General features: G+C 22.3%; 8 protein-coding genes across 8 annotated transcripts; 3 read left to right on the top strand and 5 right to left on the bottom strand. All coding sequences in view use genetic code 6, as the record gives it.

Annotated features, from left to right (window-relative positions):
• Window positions 1–118: 118 nt before the first annotated feature.
• Window positions 119–1,908, bottom strand: TTHERM_000442849 (5'-AMP-activated kinase protein; the record flags this gene model as incomplete). The annotated part of the gene is made up of 5 exons (XM_012798014.1): window positions 1,646–1,908; window positions 1,504–1,553; window positions 1,141–1,262; window positions 467–1,062; window positions 119–260 (listed from the first exon to the last, which is right to left on the bottom strand). Exons 1-5 carry the CDS (start codon window positions 1,723–1,725, stop codon window positions 119–121), a joined length of 990 nt encoding a protein of 329 aa, XP_012653468.1. The 5' UTR covers window positions 1,726–1,908.
• A 716-nt stretch (window positions 1,909–2,624) lies between these two features.
• TTHERM_00442840 (hypothetical protein) lies at window positions 2,625–5,081 on the top strand (the record flags this gene model as incomplete). The annotated part of the gene is made up of 2 exons (XM_001033197.1): window positions 2,625–3,323; window positions 3,582–5,081. The coding sequence occupies 2 exons, from the start codon at window positions 2,625–2,627 to the stop codon at window positions 5,079–5,081; spliced, it is 2,199 nt and encodes a 732-aa protein (XP_001033197.1).
• Window positions 5,082–7,222: 2,141 nt separating this feature from the next.
• TTHERM_00442830 (kinase domain protein) lies at window positions 7,223–8,962 on the bottom strand (the record flags this gene model as incomplete). Its single annotated transcript, XM_001033196.3, has 1 exon — window positions 7,223–8,962. The coding sequence occupies one exon, from the start codon at window positions 8,960–8,962 to the stop codon at window positions 7,223–7,225; it is 1,740 nt and encodes a 579-aa protein (XP_001033196.1).
• A 4,628-nt stretch (window positions 8,963–13,590) lies between these two features.
• TTHERM_00442810 (EF-hand protein) lies at window positions 13,591–14,118 on the top strand (the record flags this gene model as incomplete). The annotated part of the gene is made up of 1 exon (XM_001033194.1): window positions 13,591–14,118. The coding sequence occupies one exon, from the start codon at window positions 13,591–13,593 to the stop codon at window positions 14,116–14,118; it is 528 nt and encodes a 175-aa protein (XP_001033194.1).
• A 410-nt stretch (window positions 14,119–14,528) lies between these two features.
• TTHERM_00442800 (hypothetical protein) lies at window positions 14,529–17,162 on the top strand (the record flags this gene model as incomplete). The annotated part of the gene is made up of 2 exons (XM_001033193.1): window positions 14,529–14,696; window positions 14,802–17,162. 2 exons carry the CDS (start codon window positions 14,529–14,531, stop codon window positions 17,160–17,162), a joined length of 2,529 nt encoding a protein of 842 aa, XP_001033193.1.
• A 1,536-nt stretch (window positions 17,163–18,698) lies between these two features.
• On the bottom strand, window positions 18,699–19,115 carry TTHERM_000442799 (hypothetical protein; the record flags this gene model as incomplete). The annotated part of the gene is made up of 1 exon (XM_012798013.1): window positions 18,699–19,115. The coding sequence occupies one exon, from the start codon at window positions 19,113–19,115 to the stop codon at window positions 18,699–18,701; it is 417 nt and encodes a 138-aa protein (XP_012653467.1).
• Window positions 19,116–19,948: 833 nt separating this feature from the next.
• Window positions 19,949–22,934, bottom strand: TTHERM_00442780 (hypothetical protein). Its single transcript, XM_001033191.2, has 9 exons — window positions 22,750–22,934; window positions 22,444–22,641; window positions 22,281–22,385; window positions 22,128–22,229; window positions 21,581–22,062; window positions 20,876–21,527; window positions 20,470–20,814; window positions 20,359–20,421; window positions 19,949–20,304 (listed from the first exon to the last, which is right to left on the bottom strand). The coding sequence occupies exons 1-9, from the start codon at window positions 22,831–22,833 to the stop codon at window positions 20,134–20,136; spliced, it is 2,202 nt and encodes a 733-aa protein (XP_001033191.2). The 5' UTR covers window positions 22,834–22,934; the 3' UTR covers window positions 19,949–20,133.
• Window positions 22,935–23,156: 222 nt separating this feature from the next.
• Window positions 23,157–23,746, bottom strand: TTHERM_000442779 (hypothetical protein; the record flags this gene model as incomplete). The annotated part of the gene is made up of 3 exons (XM_012798012.1): window positions 23,157–23,272; window positions 23,331–23,412; window positions 23,600–23,746. The coding sequence occupies 3 exons, from the start codon at window positions 23,744–23,746 to the stop codon at window positions 23,157–23,159; spliced, it is 345 nt and encodes a 114-aa protein (XP_012653466.1).
• Between the last annotated feature and the right edge of the window lie 708 nt (window positions 23,747–24,454).

Below are 24,454 nucleotides of genomic sequence, written 5' to 3'. Positions count from 1 at the left end.
GTGCTAGTGAAATATTTAAATTTAATGTAATAATTTTTTTATTGGATTGCTTATGAAATACATTTATTAAGTTAATAGTGTTACAGATATTAAAAAATAAATACATTATTATAAGCGTTCAAGCAATAAATAGCTTTTCAGATCCGTCTACTATTTAATTTGTGTAGAACTTGAAAGTTGTATATTTTTATTTGAATCTTTAAGTTATACAAAATACATTATATTAGGGGTTTTTTTTACTTTTTATTCCAACATGTTTCCTATTTTTTATTATCAAAATATTTTTTAAAAATAGATAAAATTTTCAAATTATTTTAAAAATGTGATGATTAAAATAGAAATTTCTTTTTTAGTTTCTTTTAAAATTTCCACAAATTGGTTGGCTAATTTATCTATTTTATATTTTGCCTTGATTTGTAATTGTTTATGAATAAAATAGAAAGCTTTGTGTTTTTAACATATTTACGTTGTAACATGCTGTGGAGGAGCTAAAGATCTGTCGTTATCAAAAATGTGTATAAATATTTCATTTTTTTCAATCCTTTTTTATTTTTCGACTTCTTCTGGAGGCATATTTTCATTAATTGTGCGAGTTTTCCATGCATTCAAATGCTTCCTTTCTTTTTATCTTAAAAAATATACATCCTTAAGATGAGGAGGACATATAGGTGCTTTATCTTTAAAACTATATTCAGGTAATGTTGTTGGACGAGATGTCACATTAGTAAAATATTTTTCTCCTTGCAATTCCATAGTATTTTTCTAAGTCATCGGGTTATTGTAAGCAGGAGTTTTGTAATGACCTTATCCTCCTACACTTAGCTTGTCAAAATCTTATTCATCAAAAGATGTGTCCTTTCTTTCTCTATCTCTATGTTCAATAGGAGGAACAGGTCTTCCATGAGATTCTGGCAAATATAAATTATCAGTGTTTTTATAATTGGTTGTATCTATTATATTATTTATATTTCCATTTTCATCAGTTGTTTAGTTATCTTCAGGAGAAAAACGCCACTCTCCATCTACTATAAATTTATACTAATGTAATCCAGGAGGTAAGCGCTACATTTTTTATTTTAATGATAATAATTTGTAAAAAAGCAGAATCATTTATACTAAAAATGTTAATTAGTTAATTACAACACAAATACTGAACTCTTATCCCTATTTTTAAAGCTAAATGTGGTTAACCCAGTTAGAGAATGTTCCTGTAACATAAACTGTATTTCCGCCAAAGTTCCACTTAAAAAGAGTATTGACCACTTTATTATTTTAATAAAATTTAAATATTTTACAAGACTACATAATCATGTGTTTATATAATATTCTTCTCAAAATCTACAGTAAAATTAAAGTTATTTTTTTAGGTAGCTTGCAAGTGTAATGATTGAATTTCATTCTCGCTCATAATATATTTTAGATTATTAAATTCTTAAAAGAACTGTAAACCACCTTAAAGTAGCATTAAATTATAATCAAATAAAAAATAGTTAAACATATTACATTTCTGCTGCTCTTTCCTCATATAGTTTAAGCTGTTATTAGCCTATCCACTAATATTTATAAAAATAGTGAGAATTGTTAAAATTTATTATTAATGATTGTGATAGATAATGTTTCTTCTAAATCAATTATTCAAAATTACGATGACTATCCAGAAAGCTACACAATATGCTCCTTTTTTTATTAGGATTCACTAACTAGTTTCGAACTTTAAGAACCCATTTATTTATTTGACTTGTTTATAATAAATTAACTAAATCTCTATCTAGCCTTATTTATTTTATTCCCTTTCCTTTTTTGTTTTATTGTATTTCTCTTATCTATATATATTTTGAATAACTATATATATATATATATAATTCTAATCAAAAAAAATTATATTGGTTTAAGCTTCAGATATTAATCAGTATTATTAATTTTATTTGATTTTAAATAATTTTCATTTCATTGCTAAATCATGTTCAAAGATTTTTTATTTTCAAATGCAATGTAAATAAATGAATAATTTACTAAAAAATAATGAGTAAAAGACGGAATTAACGTTATTAGCAAGCGATATTATCAGATTTATGATGAGATAATTAAAATTATAATAATTATTATAAATGCAATAGTTTTTTAAAGTTAAAGTGAGCCTTACATTTTTTTGTAATTATTTTAACATTAAATATATTTTTTATATAAAATATAAACAAAAATACTATTAGATTGAATGACATCATTTCTTTTTTTTTAATTCAGTATGCATTAAATGAATTTTATAAAAATAGTGAGCAAAGTTCTCATTAGTTAAAAAATAAATGTATGAAATATTATTTATTAATTTATTAGTTTTCTGATATGTCTAGGCAACCAACCTTTACTTTATTACAATATTTTTCAGATTAAAAAATCTATATTTTGATTAAAGGAATGATTGATGCAAATTTTAATAATTTAATTATTTTCAAGCATTTTATGCTGAATTTATTAAATTTTTGAAACAATTATATTATTTTGTTAAATTTAATAATAATCTAAAGATTGAAAAATAAATAAACTGATAAGATAAATTAAAATTATTTTAAAATCACCTTGCTGACTAGATTGCAGAGAATATTATTTTAGTAGGTATTAAGGAAATGTATTAAAATGGAGGCGGAGGTATGGCATAATTTGGCTAAATGGGCTTAAATCAATTTAGTTAAATGCAAACTCCTCAAGCAGGAGGACCAGTAATGATGCCAATGATGATGATGCCACCACAAATGTATGGATAAAATATGATGCCAAATTAACCAATGATGATGATGCCTGTAGGAGGAAATATGGCACAATCTTAAATAATGTAAAATAATAATTAAAGTAACCAAAATAACTAGCAAAATGATGATATATAGTAAAAATTTGGGTAGAATTAAGGAATGTAAAATGAAAATATGATGAGAAGGAACTAAAGCTAAGGAAACATTTATTAAAATATGCCTGTGAGTAAACCAAGCGAGGGCTTTTAAGTCTAAGATCGATATGGGAAAAACGATAAATAAAAAGAGTATGCTTAGATGCTAGAATTCCAATTAAATTTGAAAAAATAAAAATAACATGAACTAAAACAATTAGAATAAGCTTCCATAGAAAATTTAAAAAACGAAAGAGTAAAAAGTTAAGTCTATGCCGCTCAAGGCTAGCTTGTTAGAGATTAATTTGGAAATATTATTAATTCAAAGTTAAATCCATCTAATCCTAATTACTAGCCTATTGACTGGTTCTCTCATGTAGCTCATAAAGATTAGTTTCAAAATTAATTGGCTCAATCTATAAGTGTGCCTTCTCTATAAAATGTAAACTTTATATTATTTTGCCAATAATTATATCACATCCTAATAATTTCAATGAATACCAAAAGTATAATTAGGTTGAATAAAACAATTTAAATATTACAAAATCTTCTAATGATTGATTAACTGGATTAATATTTTATGAAAAAAAATCAAAAAATTTTCAGAAAAAAAAAGAATGAGTTTAGTGATATATTTGATTGCTTAAAAAATAAATAATGTTTGTTCATTCATTCATTTAAAATTTAAATAAATTTTTAGGTTCCAGATTTAGCAATGTATGACCCAGAGTTAAAAAGATAGAGAGAAATAGGAAATAGGCTTTAAACTGCAAAGAGCTAGGTTATGAATATGAATTAAGATAAAATAGCAAGAGCATAAGAGGCATTTGAGAATTCTATTCCTCAATAGAATTTTTAGAGACCACCTCCAATGAACTTAGCTGGAGATGTAGATCTTGTAAAAATGAGGAAGAGATAGCAAGCATTAGAACTCTAAAGAGAACAAATGTAATAAATAGAAGAAAAGAAAAGGTAGAAGTAACTCAGATCTATTTAAGAGTAAAGAGAAAGAGATTTGGAAGACTTAAAAGTATAAAGAGAAGTTGATGAATTAAATAAAAGGTTATTAAACGATTTTCACGACTCTAAGTTGGGAAATAAAAATTTGCACGAAACTAATTTTGATATAAATGGTCTTTAAGTCTCTGCTCCTAATAGAAGGTCTTAGTAAGATGTAGAAATAAGTATTTCATAGAGTTAGATTTAAGAAGCCCCATAACCTCCTCCTGCTCCTGTAAGAAGTTCATTAAAGAAATAAGTTGTAATAAATGACTTTGACAATGACTAGTAAAATGTTAGAGTTGAATAAAGAATTGTTAGAGAGCTTCCAATAGAAATCACAACAACTGTTAAAGAAACTCTAAATAACGAGCTTTTCAGACTGAGAAATGAAATGCAAATGCACTCTAACAGTCTAGGTGAGTAAATACTAGGCATGAAATCTCAACTAATGAAAGCTAATGAAAGGAGATCCTAAGCTGAAGATGATGTCAAAAAGTTGAGAGAAGAGCTAAAGAAAACATAATATATAGATGAAATACGTTAGAGAGAGCTATATAATGCTTTTGTACTTACTGATAAGCCTAAAATTCATACAAATTCAAATACTTAAAGAATTTATGATGCAGATTTAAAATTTGAGCTACCGACAAGGCCAAGACCTTATTATAACATGTAAGATCCTTACCTTGATAACTATAAGCAGGAATTTGAAAAAGATAATCATGAAATACTACAAAATCAAACAAAGCATATTCCTGTGGGTGAATATGACTATTCAGCCAATGCAGTTTCAGATAAAAGAAAAATGGATGATTAATATTTTATAGATAAATAAGAATTCGATGATCTAGAAAAGAAAGCATACAATTTAGATAAAGCTGATATTGCTGATTTGCCAGATGATTTCTTAAATAAATAGAATTTGTATTATAGTAAATTGCCTTTAGAAGAAAATAATGATGAAATAGGTGATTATAAAGACTATTTAATGAAAAACTAAACAAGATTAGATAAATTAAACGAATTGGATACTTTGGAAAGAAGAGGTGAGTTAGATAAATTGGATGAAGCTTTGTTTGATTTGGCTTCTCACTCTAACTAAGAATCTCGTTTCAAAAAAAGGTACGAGTAAGAAGAAAATTTGAAAGACATTGAAGACTTTATAGACTTTTAAACTAAATTAAGTCGATATAGTTGAAATAAAAATGTTTGAATGTAATTCTTTTTGATTATCCAAAAAAAATTGCAACACTATTAAAGTAAAAATGTGTAATTATTCTATTTTAGTAATTAAATTTGAGTTCTAACTAAGTATCTGATTCTCACATAATAAAAATTAATTAAAATAAGTGCATTTACATAGTAATTAAGTAAGCAAGGTTTGATAACGTTTTTTATAAAACACTTAATAACAATATTCAAAAAATAAAGATATTTTAGGTATATTTATTTATTTATTTGCTTATTTGTGTTTTTATGAATTTAATCAATTTCTAAAATATTTAAATTTTTGACATGATTTTTCAAAGCTTCTAACTTATTCAAATATAAAAATCATATGACTTTCAAGAGGAAAGAATAATTAATTATTCGATCTATCTGTATACCATATATCTGTTGATATAAAAGATATTTAACTCGAATAAAGAGAAAATTATACATGAATTGCAATTTTACTAGGATTCAAGTATTTGTTATTTGTTACAGCGTCTTTTAGTAAAATAGATGAATTTTTCATTCTAATTAAATCATTATAAAATAAATAATCCTACTTAAATTTTTTTGTTTTAGCAATTAGAAAATATTTTTTTAAAAAACCATTAATTAGCAATAAAGAAACATCATGTACATTTAATAATCTAAATTTATAAAAGATTTTTCTTTGAATTTTAAGTAATTATCATCATATTTTTAAATAAAGATTGAGATAATTTTAGATTTTATTATTTTAGATTTAATCTAACAAAAAGTATTTTTGAGTCTAAATAATGCAATAAGCTAAATTTACATTTATTGTTTGTTGTTTATTACAAAAAATTTAAAAATTAATGCTATTAATCTATTCAATAAAAATTATATTTTTAGTTTAGAACTTAAAAAATGTTTGTAAAAAATTATAAATTTTTATAAACTGCTAATTACAAACTTTTAATATAATTTGGATAGTTTGTTTTAAAAAGCTTTTTTTATCCCGCATTGTTCTTTCCAATTATTGCGTATGTATTTTTTGATAGTATTTTTATAAATTTCAAATTATGTTTTTTTTAATTTACAATATGTTACTTCTTTTTAGTATTGTAACAGATCAAAAATTGGCCAGAGAATTTTGTATTATTTTATTTTACGATCAACCATCCTTAATGGAAGATAGTAAGTTCTCAAATTTAAATAAAGAATAGATAAATTTAATTTTTTTAGTCGAAACTTCATAATTTCTAATTTATTAGCTTTCTTTCTAGTTCTCTACTTGCTAAATCAATAAAAAATTAAATTACAAAAAGTATTTCGAACCAACTATTTCATATTTATACTTTTAATTTAATAAATTGCAATCAAGGAATCAATAAAAATTTGAATTTTATTAAAGGCTGTGCATTAATAATTAGTTTTCAAAGATAAATTAATTATGTTGATATTAAATCTAACTTTTTCTGAATTTATATTAAAATTGATAAAAAGAAAAACAAACAATCCTAATTTGAAAATAAATTTTAAAAGAACATGTTGTTTTTATATAAAAAACATATATATAAATAAATATACACCAAATTTTTTAGATTATAATTTTTTTATTTAGTCTCTCATTAAAAAAGCTGATTAAAGTAAGTAAAATAAATAAATATTTATCTTATTTCAGCTAGAAACGAAAATTTATGTAACTATATAAGGATATTTAGAAAGATTATTTGTTAATATTTCTGTGGTTACAGATATTTTTAAAAATATAATTTTAGGAAAGATTATTTGTTTGTTTGTTTGCTTGTTTATTTATTAATTTTTGGGATTGGTTAGTGAGTATAGTTTTGATATAAAATATCCAGCCAGCTTATTTTTTATTTAAGTATTATGTTGTGAAGAAACACATAAGATTTGCCGAATATTAGTTATATCGCTTGTTTACATTAATTAGTATTTTTTTCTATTTTAATAATTTTTAGTATTTGATTATATATAATTTAATTTTAAGTATCCATTTTTATTGTAAGTCTTTGGTTAATTTATTTTAGATATTGTAAATGTATGTTATTTAATTCTTATTTTTAGTGTAAATTTTTATGAGTTAAATTTCAATTTAAGTTCTAACTTTAGTAGGAATATTTTCATTTTTTTCAAATTAAATCAAATTTCAAGGTTAGTGAAAGAAGTGCGAGTTTTTTAGAAAATTTCTATTTCTTGTTGTACTAGCTACAAGAATTCTTACTATGAAATTTTACCATCACCATCAACATCTACTTCCTCAATCATTTATCTGATTGATTATTCTGGCAATTTACGACCTTCTTAAGCGAAGGTATCCTCTAAGTCTTGGGGAGATATAAAATTATCACCGTCTTTGTCGAAGTGACTAAAGAGCTGGTTTATTTTCTCTTAATCTAATTCTTTAGAAAGATTGATCGAAGCATATATAAAGTCGGAATAGTGAATGTAGTTTTATTATTTATTTTCATCTTAATTAACATCTATTTCTTAGCTGATTTTGAATGCGTTATTTATTTTATGACAGTTTATTTCTTGAAACAAAGCATATATTTACTTTTGAGTGATAGGAATATTTAATTATTACGTAGCTTTAAAGAGTTCTTCTGCTGAAATATAGCCATTATCATCGGTATCGATGGTTTCAAAAGCTATCTTTAGTTTTTGAATTTCATCAGTTTATGTTTAGGTGTTGAACATGAGACGTATTATTTCTTATTTGAACTTAAAGGAGTTCTAGAAAGAAATAAAATTTTATATTTTCGATAAGCATTTTTTCATATTGCGAGATTTGTAATTTATTTAATTTTTTAAATAAACTGAAAACCAATCACTTTATAAAGCTTCTTCACAAGAAATACGACTTTTTGGGTCTAAATTTAAAAATTGGGTGATTAATACCTTTGCACTTTTAGATATTCCACTCCAAGCGCTGCTTCTAAAGTTGAAGTTAGCCGAACAAATGTTCTTGAATAGCTCTTTAATGTTAGAAGCTTCGAAAGGGTGAGAACCAGAAATCAAATAATACATGAGCACTCCCATACTCCAAGAATCGCTTTTTTAATCATATGGTTACTCGTTAATAACTTCAGGTGCAACATAAAGGGGAGTGCCAACGATTGATTAAAGTATAGATGCTTAGCTTTAACTGAAATCACGACTCAACCCAAAATCTAATATTTTAACATCAAGGTTTGATTCATTAATCATAATATTTTCCAGTTTTATATCGCGGTGAATGATTCCTAAATTATGCATGTGACTCAGTGCGCTAAGTAATTTGCGTACAATAAAAGCTACTTCAGATTCAGTGAATTTTCTATTTACTTCGAATCTCTCCTAACAATATTGTGAGAGTTCTTTTCCTTGTACAAACTCCATTACAATATGGAGATATTTGTCATCGTGGTATGTCTCATAAAATTTTACGAGGTTTGGATGATCGACTTTCTTCATTATATCTAATTCACGGCGTAGTAAATAATAACGCTCTCCAGCATCAGCCTTTAAAATGGACTTAACAGCAAATTCTTTTCCATTAACATTAGTAGCTAATCTTACCTTTCCAAAAGAACCCTTGCCTATAAGCTTTATCATTTTATAGTTATCATAAATATTTTAACGAGAAGAAGTAGTCTTCTCCATTTAATTTTCAGAACTCTTAGTTATATTTGAAGGTAAAGGCTCTTCCAGGTTTTATTTTACTGGTTTGAGCTTGAATTAGGATTTCTTTGGAATTATAGTTAAATTTTGAGGTTTTCTATCAGGAGTAACATCCTCAAATATGTCACTATCAGATTTTATTTTGTTATTAACCTAATACTTGGTTTATAATTTCAAATTCTTTTTATTAATATTAGGTTTGTGAGTGCAGTTTCCCATATTTTTTAATAAATTAATAAGTATTTTTTTGTCTGATATTTATTTAAATTTTTTATGAGAATTATGATTTTTTAATTTATTAATGTTTTATGTGTTTAAGTTATTTAATTAATCGCAAACTCTACATGTTCATTTGCTCTTTTGTGGGATAGATTAATAGATAGATTAATAGATTTCACTAAAAAATCAAATCTGAAGGCAAATTAGTTAATTAATTAATTAATGAATAATCAATAAATTGTTAAATCTATATTTTTTTTCGTTCCAATTTATTAATTGATATTTAGAAAAATTCAAAATCACTATATTTTATTAGATTTTTTTTCAAGTACCACTTTTTTATTTCATTATCTATTCTTTTATCAAATTTGTAATTCAACTCATTAATTTTGCTTATCGAAAATCTAAGATGTATATATATATATCCATTAAATTAACTAATTGCAAAACTTTCTAAATAAATCTGCTAGTTTCAAAAAAATGCATTAATTATCTTAAGAAAGCAAGCAAGATTTTATCAAAAAATTTGAATTTATTTTCTGTTTCTCCAACGTGTAAGCAAAGTGAAGTCAACCACTTATCAATCTTAATTAGATTTTTATAGGTGAAAATTTTTATTGATTAAGGATTATTACATTAATAAAATGTCTCTCTTACATTCACCGTACAATGCAAACAAAGCACATTTTTATATTAAAATCTCGCTATTCTCCTTATCTATTTTAATTCATTTTTCAAGGAGATTATCTTACATCAAAACCTTCCAATAAATGAGAAGAAAAAAGCAAAAACAATTAGAAATCAGTTTTTGTTTTTAAATAAACTAAAATTTAAAAAAGCAATCATCTAGTTAATCTATATTGAATAAATTTGACTTGCTTGGTGATCTTATTATATACTATTTATCACTAGTAAATAGAGCTTATACACAAAAAACATAATAATAAAAAAATTTGAATTAATATCGGAAAGTTATTAATACCTTGAGTGACTTTCAAAATCTAAAAAACAGACGTAATTAATTTTGGGTTACATGAAAAACATAAATTTTGATTATACAGAATCTTCTGAATATCAAGTAACTTTTTCTTTTTAATACAAATGATACTATGGTCATCAATAAATTTATGCGTTAGTATTTTTTTTTCTTCAAAAAAGTATCAGTATTAGATTTTCTCTACTCATGATAAAATACTTGAGCAGCCTATGTTTTTTGAATCTAAGCTATATAACTGAACAAAATTATAAATATGAAAAAAAGCAGCCAGCGGTTTACTTTCATAAAATTGAGTCAGTTTCGAGAAATAAAAATCTTATTAAAAAAAAAAAAGCATTAAAAAGTATTTTTTATCATTTTAAGTTTTTTCAGTTATTTCACTTCTTAAAATTTCAAAGATGTTATATATAAAAATTAGTCAATTTTAGGAGGTAATCAATCTTTTATTAAACCTCACACAAATTTTTCTATTTATTTTTATGAAATAAAATATGTTTTTAAATTCAGAAATGAGTTCTAAGTGATTGACATTTATCAAATTCTCCAAAAAGAGTGTAAGGAATATATTATTTCTTATTATTACTTCCCCGGTTTTTTGAAAATTATGATAAACAAATAATATTCACTCAATCTTCGAGAGTACTGGTAAAAAATAAATATATATTACATTTTCTTCAAAAAAAATTAATATATTAATACATACACATAAGTACAAATACATATTTACAAACACACTCTGCTTGCTTACGTTTATTATCTTACCCGCTAATTAATATCATAAGAAAAAAATTTTAATTATTATTTTTCAATAGTTATAGACCTATTTAAAAAAACAATAAATACTAATTTACAGCTTAATATCTCATTTCAATTATTTTACCCTTTAACAAACACACAATAAATAGATTGACTTTATAAATTCTATATGAATAATAAGTATAAAAACTTTTAGAAAGGTTAACAAACGAAAACTAACGAATTTATGCTGACAATCTTATTAAGTTTATAATAGAAGATAAAATTTTTCTATAAATTTCAATATTTGTCAGAAAAAATTAAGTTATTTAAAAATAAAAATAGATAATGTATTAAAAGTTTACGATATTCATTCATTCATTCATTTTTTATGGGAATCAAGTTTCTAAATTTTTTTATTTTTCAAATTTTGAGTAGCAGGAAGGCAATAGATAAGATTAATGAAGTTTTTTCGATGTTCTGTATAGATAATCCAAGTAAATTTATTTTAAAAAAGAAAATATTTGAATCACATATGATTAGCATTTCTATAAAAAGATCAATCAAATAATAATAACAACTTTTAATTGCTAACAGCTGGAAAAAGTAAATCTATATCATTTACTTTAATTTAATTTATTGATCTTTATTTCCTTTAATTAATAAATCAAGAAATATGAATTTTCTTCTTGAAACAAAACCATTAAGATATTATTTAAAATAAAATTTTTCTAGATACATTACATGCTTTTTAATATATTAAAATACTATTAAAAATATACATAATAGATATTTTTTGTTAATTTATTTAATAAATATTATCATTTTTATCCAATAAACGTATTTAAAATTTTAGAATTGCTTTTGTTTTACCTGATTAAAGAATTTAAAGAATTGCATAGTTGTTACTGTAATCACTATCAATATTATTTTAAATTTTTAAAAGCTTTTTATAAAATACAAAATTTATTAATCAATTTTAATTTATGTTAAAAATAGATTTGTGGAATAAGCTTACTCTGTTTAGTAGAAAGTGATTCTTCTTTTTTTTTTTTTGCATTATTCTTTTTAGATTAAAGTTTATTCTAACAAAGAGTTACTGATTAATAAATGTAAGTTGTAAGATTGAAAAATATATTTGAAATTTTTAGTTAATTAGTTTTTTTTTTACTTAAAGAAATTATTTAAAATAACCACAAAAACAAGATAGATGATTTTGTTTTAAAGTTTTATATATTGCGTTAGTTTATCTTTAAGAATTAGATTCTATTAAAATTTTAAACAAGTTAAATTCATTAAACAAAAATATCTCATTTAGAATAATAGATTGATTTAAAATTTCGATTATATTAGCTACCTATAAAGAATATTTAAACATTTTTATTGAATATTAATCCTAAATTTTCTAAAATTAAAATAAACAAAAACCACTTTCTTATAAATTAAGTAAAAATAGTTTCTACTGAACTTTTAAATTTTTCTTTTATTAGAGTAAAAATTAGATTTAATAATTATTTTCGATAATTTTTTGAGTGAATTAAATGCATGTTTTAGATTATTATTAATTTTATATACTAATGACTCAATTTAAATCATTACAAACATATTTTAAACATTTTGATTAAAAATTATTGAAAAAAATTCATATTTATTTATACAAACTTGTAGATATAATAAAATAAAATTACACTCTAATATTCCTTATATATAAATCTAATGAACAAATAAAATATTCTATTTATTAAAATACACAACATTTGTCATACTTTTATATTTTAATTTTAATTTTCTAATTATAAATTTATAGTAATTTTTAATAATAAAACTAAAAATAGAAAATTGTTCCTATTTTTGATATTTTTGAAATTTATTCTTTATACTAAAAGAAAATTTAAGTAACAAAAACAAAAAATGCATTTTTTACTAATAGAACAGTAAAACAATTTTTTTATCATAAGCAACTTTATTAATTAATTATTATTTTAGTGTAAATAAAATAAATTATTAATTTACAAATAATAGATTAATACAGTTTTAGTACTAAAAAATTATCAAAAACTAAATCTTGATATAAAAAATGTATTTTTCAATTTTCATACTAAGTATACTTTCATATTTAGTTTTATAAAATAATTCATAAACTTTCTAATGACTTAATAGATTTCTATAAAAAGGTACTATTTTGATTGATTTTATAATTCAAAGTAGGTTCGTATTTTTATTTAAAATTTAATAATTCAAACGAAATTTAAATTATATTAATTGACTAGATTTTTGTTTCAAAAAAATGATATTCCTTAAATATTTAGGTTTTTACTATAATAGCTATTTAATTACATAAAAAAATAATTTTTTCATTCATTTTTCATTGTTATTAAAAAATAATAAAATTCACTAATATTTATATTGAAATTACAAATTTTTCTCATTCATTTTTGAATGTATTTTTTTTCTACAAGGAATTACTAGAAGTTAAAGATCCTAATTAATTTAGATCCATATTAAATTATTTTAAAAACTATTTAAAATCAAAATATTTTTTATTAATTTTTAAATTTAATTTTTAGTATTCTTTAATAATTGTTGATTATTTTTAAAAGATTATGTAAAAAAATAAATAGTTAAATATTTAAAACTTTAACTTTATTAATTTTAAATCTAAAGTAAATTATTAACTGAATTAGAATTTTTATTGGTTGATCAAATTTATTTTTTTATTTAATAAATTGCTTTTTTACATAAAATTTAAGATATTTAATCATGTAAATAATCCTAATATTCATCTTATATTGAATTTTGAAAGAAATTCAAATTTGATTAAATTGATAAAAAAATAATATCAACCAATTAAGATTTTTCAAAAAAAAAAAATAGAGTATAATTATTGATAATTTAAATGAATTCTAAAAACAATATAAAGGCCTTTAGCATCGAAGAATATGAAAGAAAAACTAGAATGCCAAGAGAGGAATTGATAGAAATAAAGTAGGCTTTTGATATATTTGATTAGAGTGGTGATGGCACTATAGATCCTTAAGAATTAAGATAGGCATTTGAAGAATTAGGTTGGAAGGGTAATAGCAAATTTATTTATAAAATATTAGAAGAAATTGATAATGACTACAGTGGCGGTATTGGATTCGATGAATTTTTATAAATTGCTACCTCTAAAGTGACTGATAAAAATTCTAAAAAGGAAACAGATAAAGTTTTTAGAATGTTTGACTGCAATGAGTCTAACAGAAATGGCAAAGGTTTTATCACTATCGATGACTTAAGAAGAATTGCAGAAGATCTTGGAGAAGAAATGACCGAAGAAGAATTATAAGATATGTTTAACCGTGCTGATGCTGATTAAGACGGAAAGGTGATTGATATCGATATTTATAATATCATGACAGGCAAATTTTATTGGGATAAGTGATTAATCATTAACTAACTAATTAACTATGCCAAAAAACTTCAATCAATTAAAAATTTGTTAACAATATAAAAAATTTAAATTAAAGCAATCAAATTTACCAAATAACTAATCCATTCATTATATTTTAAAATTAATTAAATTTGTTTGTTATGTTCATAATTTATCTGATTTCAAATTTTATTATTTCTTGAATAATATTTGTATGACTATCATTAATCCATTAATTAACAATTTCAATTATTTATTTTGATTTTAAGATACAAAAATTTTTAAATCTATTCAAAAATTTGCAGAATTATTGTTTGTTTGTTAATTTCTTAATTAGTTCGTTCATAATATTTATTTATTAAGCCAAATAATAATATTAATATATATATTCGCTTTAATAATTTCAAAATTTCCACTGAAAGATGTATAAAAACTACAAGACTAATTTATCAAAACCAAGCAAACCAAATTTACCCAAGGGTTAACAAAAAAGCCAAGGCACAATTAGTTAGAAAGTAGTTAAACCTAAACCTGAGTGGAATGATTCTGTCAAAGATGAATCCAATTATAAGCTTTCTGCTTCAGAGTTAGTAAATTTTCAAAATCTTCAAAAATTTCAAAAATTTTCAAAATTGTTTTAAAAACTTCTGTTTTAATTTGTGTATGTATTCTCATTTAGTGGTTTTTTTAAATAGGTGCAAAGGAAGATTAATTTGATGAGTAAGCATAGATTGGAAGCTAAGGAGGAATGGCTTGAGAGATAAGAAAAATTAAGGAGGGGAGTGTTAGATGAAGAAACAAAAAAAATATATGATACTGCAAGGCAGAGTAAAAATCTAAGCACTAGAGAAGACGAAATAAAAAGAAAAAATTTAAGCTAGATGATAAACTTTATTGAAAAACCTTAAAAAGATAGCAAAGCGGTTGTTGAATAGGTCAAACAAAATCTTGAATAAACAAGAAAATTTATTCATAAAATTGAATAATATCAAAATGATGAAGATCCAAATAGATTGCTAAGAGTTATTGATAGATTAAACAAAAATTCAGATCAACAAAATAGCAATTATGATACTGTAAATTAGAATAATAAAGGTTAAGGTAGTCTAAGGAAATCAGCAAGATCTATGAGCAGCTAAAATATGAACTCATAGAGATAAAATTCTTTAAATGAAAATAAATTAAGCGACAAAAAATATAACCAATCCACTTAAATGTAAAGTGATTTCTTTTCATCTTCATCAAAGGAAAATTAAAAAGACATGGCTAACTACTTCCATTCTCTTGATAAAATCGAAGAAACTATAAAATTTATGGAAGATAAAATTTTATGTGAACGTAAATCTCCTTCCAAGTAAAATAATGCTGCTTCAAAAATTGTTGAAAAAAAACTTTTCAATGAAATACAAGAAAATTCAGATAGCATAAAATCAAATACTTTAGATAAAAAAGAGAAAAACATTTACAATTAATAGTTGGAAAAAGTTGACTTTGAGTTTGAAACTAATTATCATTATAATATGATTGCTAATAAAAATAAATTAGATATTAAAAACTTTGAATTTTCAAAAGAGTCTTAAAACGGTGCAAAGTAAATTAATACATCTAGAGGATCAAAAAATATAGATAATGATGCTTTATCATTTAATCTCACTGATGGTGAAGACGAGTCCCAAACTCATGGATTTAAAAATAGATTTGAACAATCCTTACCTAAAAATTATAACAGAAGTAGAAGTTAGTCATAAGACAAGTAAATTTAATATGATAGCCAAGGCAAGAAATTTTAACAAGAAAATGATATTGTTGTTAACGATTTTAAATGTAACATAGATATGATAGATCCAAATATGTTTTTTAACAGCAATCAACAAGAAAATGAATAAATGAATAAATTTTAATACTAATACGACAACAAAAAAACATTTTAAGAGAATAATAGAAATACTAATGATGATAATATGAAATCAGACTTTCAAAGAAACTATGAGGATACTTTATCATCAGCTGATAACTATAATAAGCAATAAAAATCTAATTTTGTTTAGTAATATGATAATATTGCATCAAAGAAAAGATAAGAATTGAGTAGCTAACAAGCAACAGTAAAGTTCTAGTATGACACTCAAAATGAATTATATTCAAAATTAAAGTAATAAACAGAAGATGACTCTGAATAATTCTATGCAAACAGAATCGCACCTTAGCCATATACAAATAACTATTTCAAAGAAACTTAAAGAGATTCTGAGTACATATCTAAGTAACCAAATAAAAGCTAATAACCTTGCAGTGTTTAATAATAAGTTTAAGATGAAGAGTAAGGAGGAGATGATTATTTATCAAGAAATATAGATTAGTTGAAAGAAATACTGGAAGCTACTAAAAAAGATCTTGAAAAATTAGAAAATAATAATTTAAATAGCGATGAATTCAATTATTTTTCATCTCAATATTAATAAACCTAATAAGAAGGAACAATATAAGGAAAAAAGATACAGAAGACTATCCCAATATCAAGAAATAACGAATTAAGTGAGCTGTAAGCAATACAAAGTATCAAGAAGGTGGCAAATAATCTTTTAGAGTGCTCAGATAATAGATAGGTTTATCAAAATAAAATAAATCCTGCTTTTATAAATTCATACAAATAATAAGAAATACCAACAACAAATGATGTCTTAGTGTAAGATTCAAACTTATCCAAGCAAAATAACTTATTTTAAGATATAAGCGAATAATAAAATTTTTTTACAAGCAACATTTTCTTGTGTAATAATAATTCAATATAGAAAACAAATGGAGCAGCAGACAATATGTACAAATAGTCTGACCCATATTTTACAAGCAATATATTTTTGAATGATAATATTAGCAATAATAACGACTTAAAAAATAATCAATCAAATTTATACTCAAACAATCAAGGTGATACTTAAATTTAAAGAAATTAAAATATAATTAAATAAGATATGTTTAAAAAATCGATTTAAAACTATTCTAATCAAGGAGTTAAACCTCAGGATTCTCTTTACATAAGACATCACCTCAAATGATTAGTTTTTGTTTTTGTTTTTTGTAAGATAATTAAAAGTAAATTTTATTAAATTAATTATAATTAAAACTAAAGTTAAATAATTAGATATTATTAATCACATTACTACCTTTATACATTTTCATTTGTTTGTATATCTCAAATTATTTTATTCTACTAAGACTTTAATTGTTAGTTATCCTTCTTATTCAATTTTTATTCTTTTACAAATTAAGCTAATTAAAATTAAAAGTTAAATATATAGATGCTATAAATCTAATTTCTTCCTTTATCTATTTGCCTTTATTGGCATAAATATAATTATTTTATTCTACTTACTCTTTAAATGTATGCTAGCTATCCTTCAAATTCAATTTTTATATTTTAAAAAATTAAACTAGTCACATTTAGAGTTAAACTTATAGTTACTAATTTAATACACTTATTTTTGTTCATAAGGATAAAATATTTTTATTATACTAAACCTTAATTTTTACTTTGGTTTTTAAATTAATTTTTATACTTTTACATAAATTTTATTTTAATCCCTAAAAATTTTAGATTTTTTAATTAAGAATTTTCAATACAATATTAATTAATTATGCTGTAGAGATCAAAGATTTGATAAATTAAAAATTTAATATGGAGTAGAAGGAAGATATTTAGCTTGTCATTCATTTAAAGAAAGGAATTTTTTAGCAACAGATAAGAAAGAAGAAGTTAAAGTAGATTCTATCAGAAAGAAGAAGAAAAGATGATTTAACTTACCAAACTGAACCAAATATTATTTAATTTGATATGTTATAAACTTTAAAGAATCAGGATGTCTTAAAAAATAAGCATTAAGACTTTAAGTTTTTATATAATCTAATTACATTTATCAAATAGTAGATAAATATTCAAAATTAGTAAATGGTCTTAGAGTTATTTACTAACTATTATTTGCTTGATTTCTTAGTAGTAACGTTGAAAAATTTTTTGTATGAAGAAATGTCAACTTAATTTACAACCGAATAAATTGATTTTGATCAAATAGTTTTAGATATTTTGTTTATCTTAATAAATTTGACATATTATATAGATAAAAATGAAATTTTATACGTTTAAATTGTAATAAATTTATGCTCAACGAATTAAAGCAATATATAAAATGGCAGTGAATAATCAGATTTGAAATTGTTTGAAAAAATAGCTTTAAATTACTCTAAAAATGAATAAATATTAGAATATCTAATATAGCTTTTCAATAATTTAATTTATTTAGAAAATCAAACAATATGCAAGTGTGTGATAGATTCTTAAATAATTTTAGAATTGGTTATTGAAATGATACAAAACAATAAAGATAACAATGTTCTTCTAGATGAAGTAACACATTTTGTTTACAATTTGACTAGATAAAAATAGCATTATTCTTTTGAGCAAATAAATGATGTACTATATTTAGTTTATATTTTAATACCTTTAGTTAAGCAAAATGTTTAGGCTATAAACAGAACAATTTAATCATTATCTTATGCTTTAGATAATGCTTCATAAGAGGAATTTATAAATTTTATCATTCAAAATTACAACATTTTTGAAACTCTATCCGAATTAATAGATAACAAAAGTAATAATTTAAATGAAAATAATTCTAAGGAGGAAGAAACAATACAAATAATTTTAGAAATATTTCTCTTAGCCAGTGATTTATTAGATTCTTAAGAAGAATAAATAATAGAATGCTTTCATTTGAAATAAATTATATGGGCATCTTGTGAAAAGCCATTTAATTAAGTTAAATTTTAGAATGTTGAAATTTTTGTTTTAAGCTTGAAAATAATGAATTAAATTTTACAAAATTCAAATTAAATTCAATATTTTGTAAATAGTATATTGAATACTAGTGATCTTAATTCTAATATTTTAAAGAACTTAATTTATCAATGCTGTGAGTGGAGTAATAAAGAGTTAGTTAATGAATTTATCTCATTTCTCTACAATCTTTTCAAATGCTCTCAGACAATCGATTAAATTTTATATTTACTTAATTTTGGTGCTTTAATTATCTTCATAGAATCATTAAAAACAGATTTGCTTTTTTATGAGACAAAAGATTAAATATTCTAAGTTATAAATGATTTGTTTAATTTAAAAGAAAAGTATTTTGATTAAGAATCAATTTGCTCTAAAATAAAAATTAATACAATAATGCAAATATAATAAACACAAGGAATTTAAATCTTAGAAAATATCTTAAGCTCTTAGATTACTGATTATACATCCTAACTAATAGAAAATATATTAGATCAAACAAATGAATTTGAAGAATTTGAGTGAAAATTAGTATTTAAACAATTAGTTAATTTTTAATAAATTAACTATTTTAAGCAATTTAAACAAATTATGTTTATTTATTTATTAATGTTTTTCTTATTAATAAATACAAATGAATTTAAAGTATTTGAGTTAAAATTAGTTTTTAAATAATTAGTTAATTTTTAATAAATTAACTATTTTAAACAATTTTAACAAATTATGTTTATTTATTTATCTTTTAATATTTTTCTTATTTATAGATAAAAATGAATTTGAAGTATTTGAGTGAAAATTAGTTTTTAAATAATTAGTTAATTTTTAATAAATTAACTATTTTTAAGCAATTTAAACAAATAATGTTTATTTATTTATCTTTTAATATTTTTCTTATTTATAAATACAAATGAATTTGAAGTATTTGAGTGAAAATTAGTTTATAAATAATTAGTTAATTTTTAATAAATTAGATATTTTAAGCAATTTTTACAAATTATGTTTATTTATTTTGTTATTTATCTGTTAATGTTTTTCTTATTTATAAATACAAATGAATTTGAAGTATTTGAGTGAAAATTAGTATTTAAACAATTAGAGAATATTAATAAATTTACTATTTTAAACAAATTATGTTTATTTATTTATTTATTTATTTATTTATTTATCTATTAATGTTTTTCTTATTTTTTAATGAATCACAACAAAAATGCATTTTTTGACACCCATTTTTCAGGATTAAATTCTCTGTATTAATGCTTAGATGGTGGATTGTATTCACTATCGAATAATATATTTTTTAGCATTTTGTAATTTTTAACAGATCCTGTATGAAATATTCTGTCACCTATATTAAGTTTTTTAGCTTCCTATTTAATTATTTTTAATTTTTAAAATTTAAATAATATGCATGATTTATTTACAAGTTCTCTTAGTTGCTCTTGTTCTTAAACAGTAAGATAAGGTCCACTCGTTCTTACAATTGGCTAATTATTAAATTTTTGAGAGATATGTAATTTTGTAAATAAATTTACCTTTTTTCTACATTCATCAAAACCAATATCTAAATTATTTATTGTAGTCTTCTTTTTATCTGTTTCAGCTATGCTCAACTAAGATTTAGTACCAAAATAGCTTGATTACAGGTTGACCCTACTTGGCATTACAACATTTTCTTATTTAACAAATGGATTGTGGTTTTTATCTTATGTAGTATAAAGCGGCTATTATTTTAATGATGCAGCTGATTGTGTCCTTAGCTACAACTTCTTCATAGGGCCAACAGATGGCACTTTTATAATTGTTTAATGTTCCAAAGCTCTAATTCCACTTAATTAGTTACTCTTGCTTAAATCCTTTTAAAAATTTGACCCAGACACCTAGTTAATTGAAAAAATAAATAAAACCTAATTATTTACAAAAACAAAAATTATTCTTTACCCATATATTTTCGTTCTGAGGAAGCCCTTCTTTTTATAGCTTAGGGTGAAGCATTAATCTAATTTCACTTTAATTTTTAACAAACGCATCTTTTTCATCTATTAAATCTTTTTAATTATATTTATGCTCCTATTCCTTACTTTATTTAGAAGCATCTTAAAATTTTTAATATTAGCTGGTTGAAATAAATTAAGACTAAACAGTAGACTTTGCACTGATTATTCTATTTTTCATTATAGATTTTATATTTTATTCATTTCCTCTCTAAAATTTGCTCGAACCATTTTAGAAAGCAGTCATAGGACGGTGTTGCTTGGAAGAATTAACTTGGCTGTGTTAATCTTCAATATTTATATTATTTAAAGAAGGAATATTGTTGTTTGTACCAATACCAGATTTACTTGATCTAGAATTAAAATGGTCTATTTCTTAAAGATTAGTCACACTATCACGATGTACAGCATTATTTTCAACCATTAAATCGACCTTATCATGTTTTTTAATAGCAAAACCAGAATGTCTAAAGCAAGGATATATTTTTTTCTTTTTTTATTCTTCTTACTATGAATCTTGCTTTTTAGCTTTTAAAATAGATTCTAAGCTATTGTTGTCTTCCTCTGTCATATTTACAATACTCTTTATTGGGATAGATCTATAAAAATAAAATATTTCTTTAAATTAAGTTTATAATATTTTCAATTTTACCTTTTTCCTTATCTAATTTTATCCAATTAATGTTTGATAAAATTGCATAAAACCTAAACAGTTTAAGGATATTTTTTTGTTACATTGAATTAACATCCCAAAGTATAAGGATTCGGTTCAATAATTTAAACAGTAAACCTAGAATCAGCTAAAACAGTATATGTCTTTTGTGGGTTTACAAATGCTATGGGATGAGCATCCCATTAATTTTTACTCGGAACAAGAAATTCAAATTCTAAATCAAGAAGTGCATAATGGTTCATCAAAGCTTTCTTAATATAGCAAATAGTTTCTGTATTTTTAGCTTCAAATATTGTGTAAGTTTTTTTATGATGAATGTTAGCACGGTATATTTCAGTTTTCATAACTAACTTTCCCAAATCCTAGCTTTCTTATGCTTTCTTTCTAAAATGAAGTCCAGTGTTGTGAACAGGTTTCCATTAATTTATCTCATTATCCCATTAATACATATCTCCCGAAACCTTTAAATTAAATTTAACATATTTGAAGCTTTAATTGATCAATTCTTTTTATACTTATAATTTACATTATCTAAAAAGTAATCCATTTTTCCATTTGGATAATCCTTTTGAATAGATTTAAAGCTTTGTATAGGATCACCATTAGCTCCATTTACAATATTAACTGGCTATTGAAAATATATATATATTAATAGCTTATTATGTTTTAAACAATTTACTCTCTCTAAGTCTGTTGCAATTAAATAAATCAGAGCCTACATAGCAAATTAAGATGCCCATAAAATTTTATTAGTTTTGAAGCAGTTTTTTAAAAACATAAGAAACTTTTTTAATTAGATAAAATTCTTTTCAATAAATCCTCCATATAAAAGTTTTAATTACTTATGAAGCTTTATCTGACCATGGTCTTAAATTTGCATCTCCCTCAATAAAAACCATATCTATAAAATCAAATGACTTTGCAGCTTCCTTACTAACAAAGCTCCCACTCATTTCATATAGAAAATCACATATATTGTTTTTATCGCAAACAAAAAATTCTGTTTCAGTATCCATTAAATCCTTTTATCTTAAGAAATACTTAAAAAAATAATTTTTGGTTCATAATTATTGCAATTAGTTAAATATATCAATCTTAGAATAACATGCAAAATAATAGTTTTTGCAAGTAAATATAAAAAAATTTACTTATTTAATCATATTTTCAAATTCTGAAAATTGCTTCTATCCGCTTGGAGTATCTGAGTAAGCATTTACTATTAAAATTTTCATAATTAAGATTGCTTAATTGCTAAAAATGTATGTGATTTATATAACTTCTTTAAAAAACTTCAGTAACTTCTAATAAGATTTTTTGAAATAATCAATCAATATTTGCAAAATTTGTTAATATCTATAATATAAAGAATCTAAATTCATATAAATGTTAATTACATCTTCATAGCTTTTAAAGGTAGAAATTAAAAAGCTTATATTTTTTTTTTATTAGATTTTATGAAAATAAATAAATAATACAATTTCTAAGCTTTTAATAAATATTTTATTTTAATAAATTTTTTTTTTATATTAGAAATTTTGACCAATTCCAATTCCCTTCAATCTTTGTTTTCAGATCTTTTATTATGCTATGATTTCGCTTGTTCTTCACTTTTTTTTATCCTCTCTCCTTTTTTGAGAAAATTTTTTGGATCAATTGTCTTTTTAACATCACCTTCCATTTTATATTAGAAAATTACAATTACCAGTTAAAAAGTAAAGCTATAATTTACCTTTAGCTGGTCCCATCGCATTTTTTGAATTTCCTTGAAAGCATCTTTGCTTGACTTCAAATTTACCTGCTGGGTTTTTAATCTAAATTAATGTTGATTGATTTTACTAAGTTAACTAAAATGATTGTTAAGTTTAAAGTAATTTTCAAACTATTTTTTAAAAAATCTATTACTAAATAAATGCTTTCACATACAATTATTATTTTTCATTTTTATTTTAAATTACAAAACTTAAAAAATTAAAATATACAGCAATTTTATATTTCTACCTTATTTAGTGTACCAATAGGAAATCCAAATGTTGAATATGTTGGTGGTAAATTTCCAGGATATTTTGATTTATAAAGATTAGTTTTTTGAGTGATGTCGGGTTTATTTATTAACAAAAATCGAATATTTTCTTCGTAGCTAGACATTGCTTAAGTTATCGATAGATTAAAAGATGATTGATTATATTCTATTAATTACTATAATATAAGATATAGAGTTTTTTATGAATAAAAATTTATATTAAGATTCATGCATGTTCTTTAAATAATACAAAAATGTCTTTTAAAAATCTTAAAATAATATATTTCAAAAAAATTTTCAATATTAAAATTACACTTCTAGTTGTTTTAAAGATTTTTATTATATTAAAAAAATTTATAGATGATATTCAACTAAACTTATAATATTGGTTAACATTTATTTGTTAAATAGCATTTTATTAGATTTATTTACTAATTATCTATTTTTTTAGATATTGATTTTGCTAGTCAGAAAGAAATACATACTAAAGGTGATATATTTTAAAATTACTATCCAAGCTTAAATTGCCAAGTAGTACTTATAATTTTTTTAAAATAACTTATGGTAAAGTAAAGAATTGACCATTAAGATTGACTGAATAGATAAAAGTATTAAATAAAGTATTATATAAATATATTTTTAATTTCCTTAAATAAAATTAAAAAGAAATAAAATAACTTTTGATTGATTGATTGATAGCTTGGTTGATTCTAACAATCATATAAACGTATAGAAGTATCAATTTTTCAAATAAAATAGCAGCTAAGAATAAAAAAATCAAAAAATTATCTATTGAAAGTCTATGCTGAAATTTATTAAAAAAGTAAAAATAA

This window comes from Tetrahymena thermophila (genome assembly GCF_000189635.1).
Source record: "Tetrahymena thermophila SB210 genomic scaffold scf_8254609, whole genome shotgun sequence".
NCBI classification, from domain to species: domain Eukaryota; phylum Ciliophora; class Oligohymenophorea; order Hymenostomatida; family Tetrahymenidae; genus Tetrahymena; species Tetrahymena thermophila.
The sequence above is the reverse complement of the archived record's forward strand: the minus strand, read 5'-3'. Positions and strand labels throughout refer to the sequence as shown.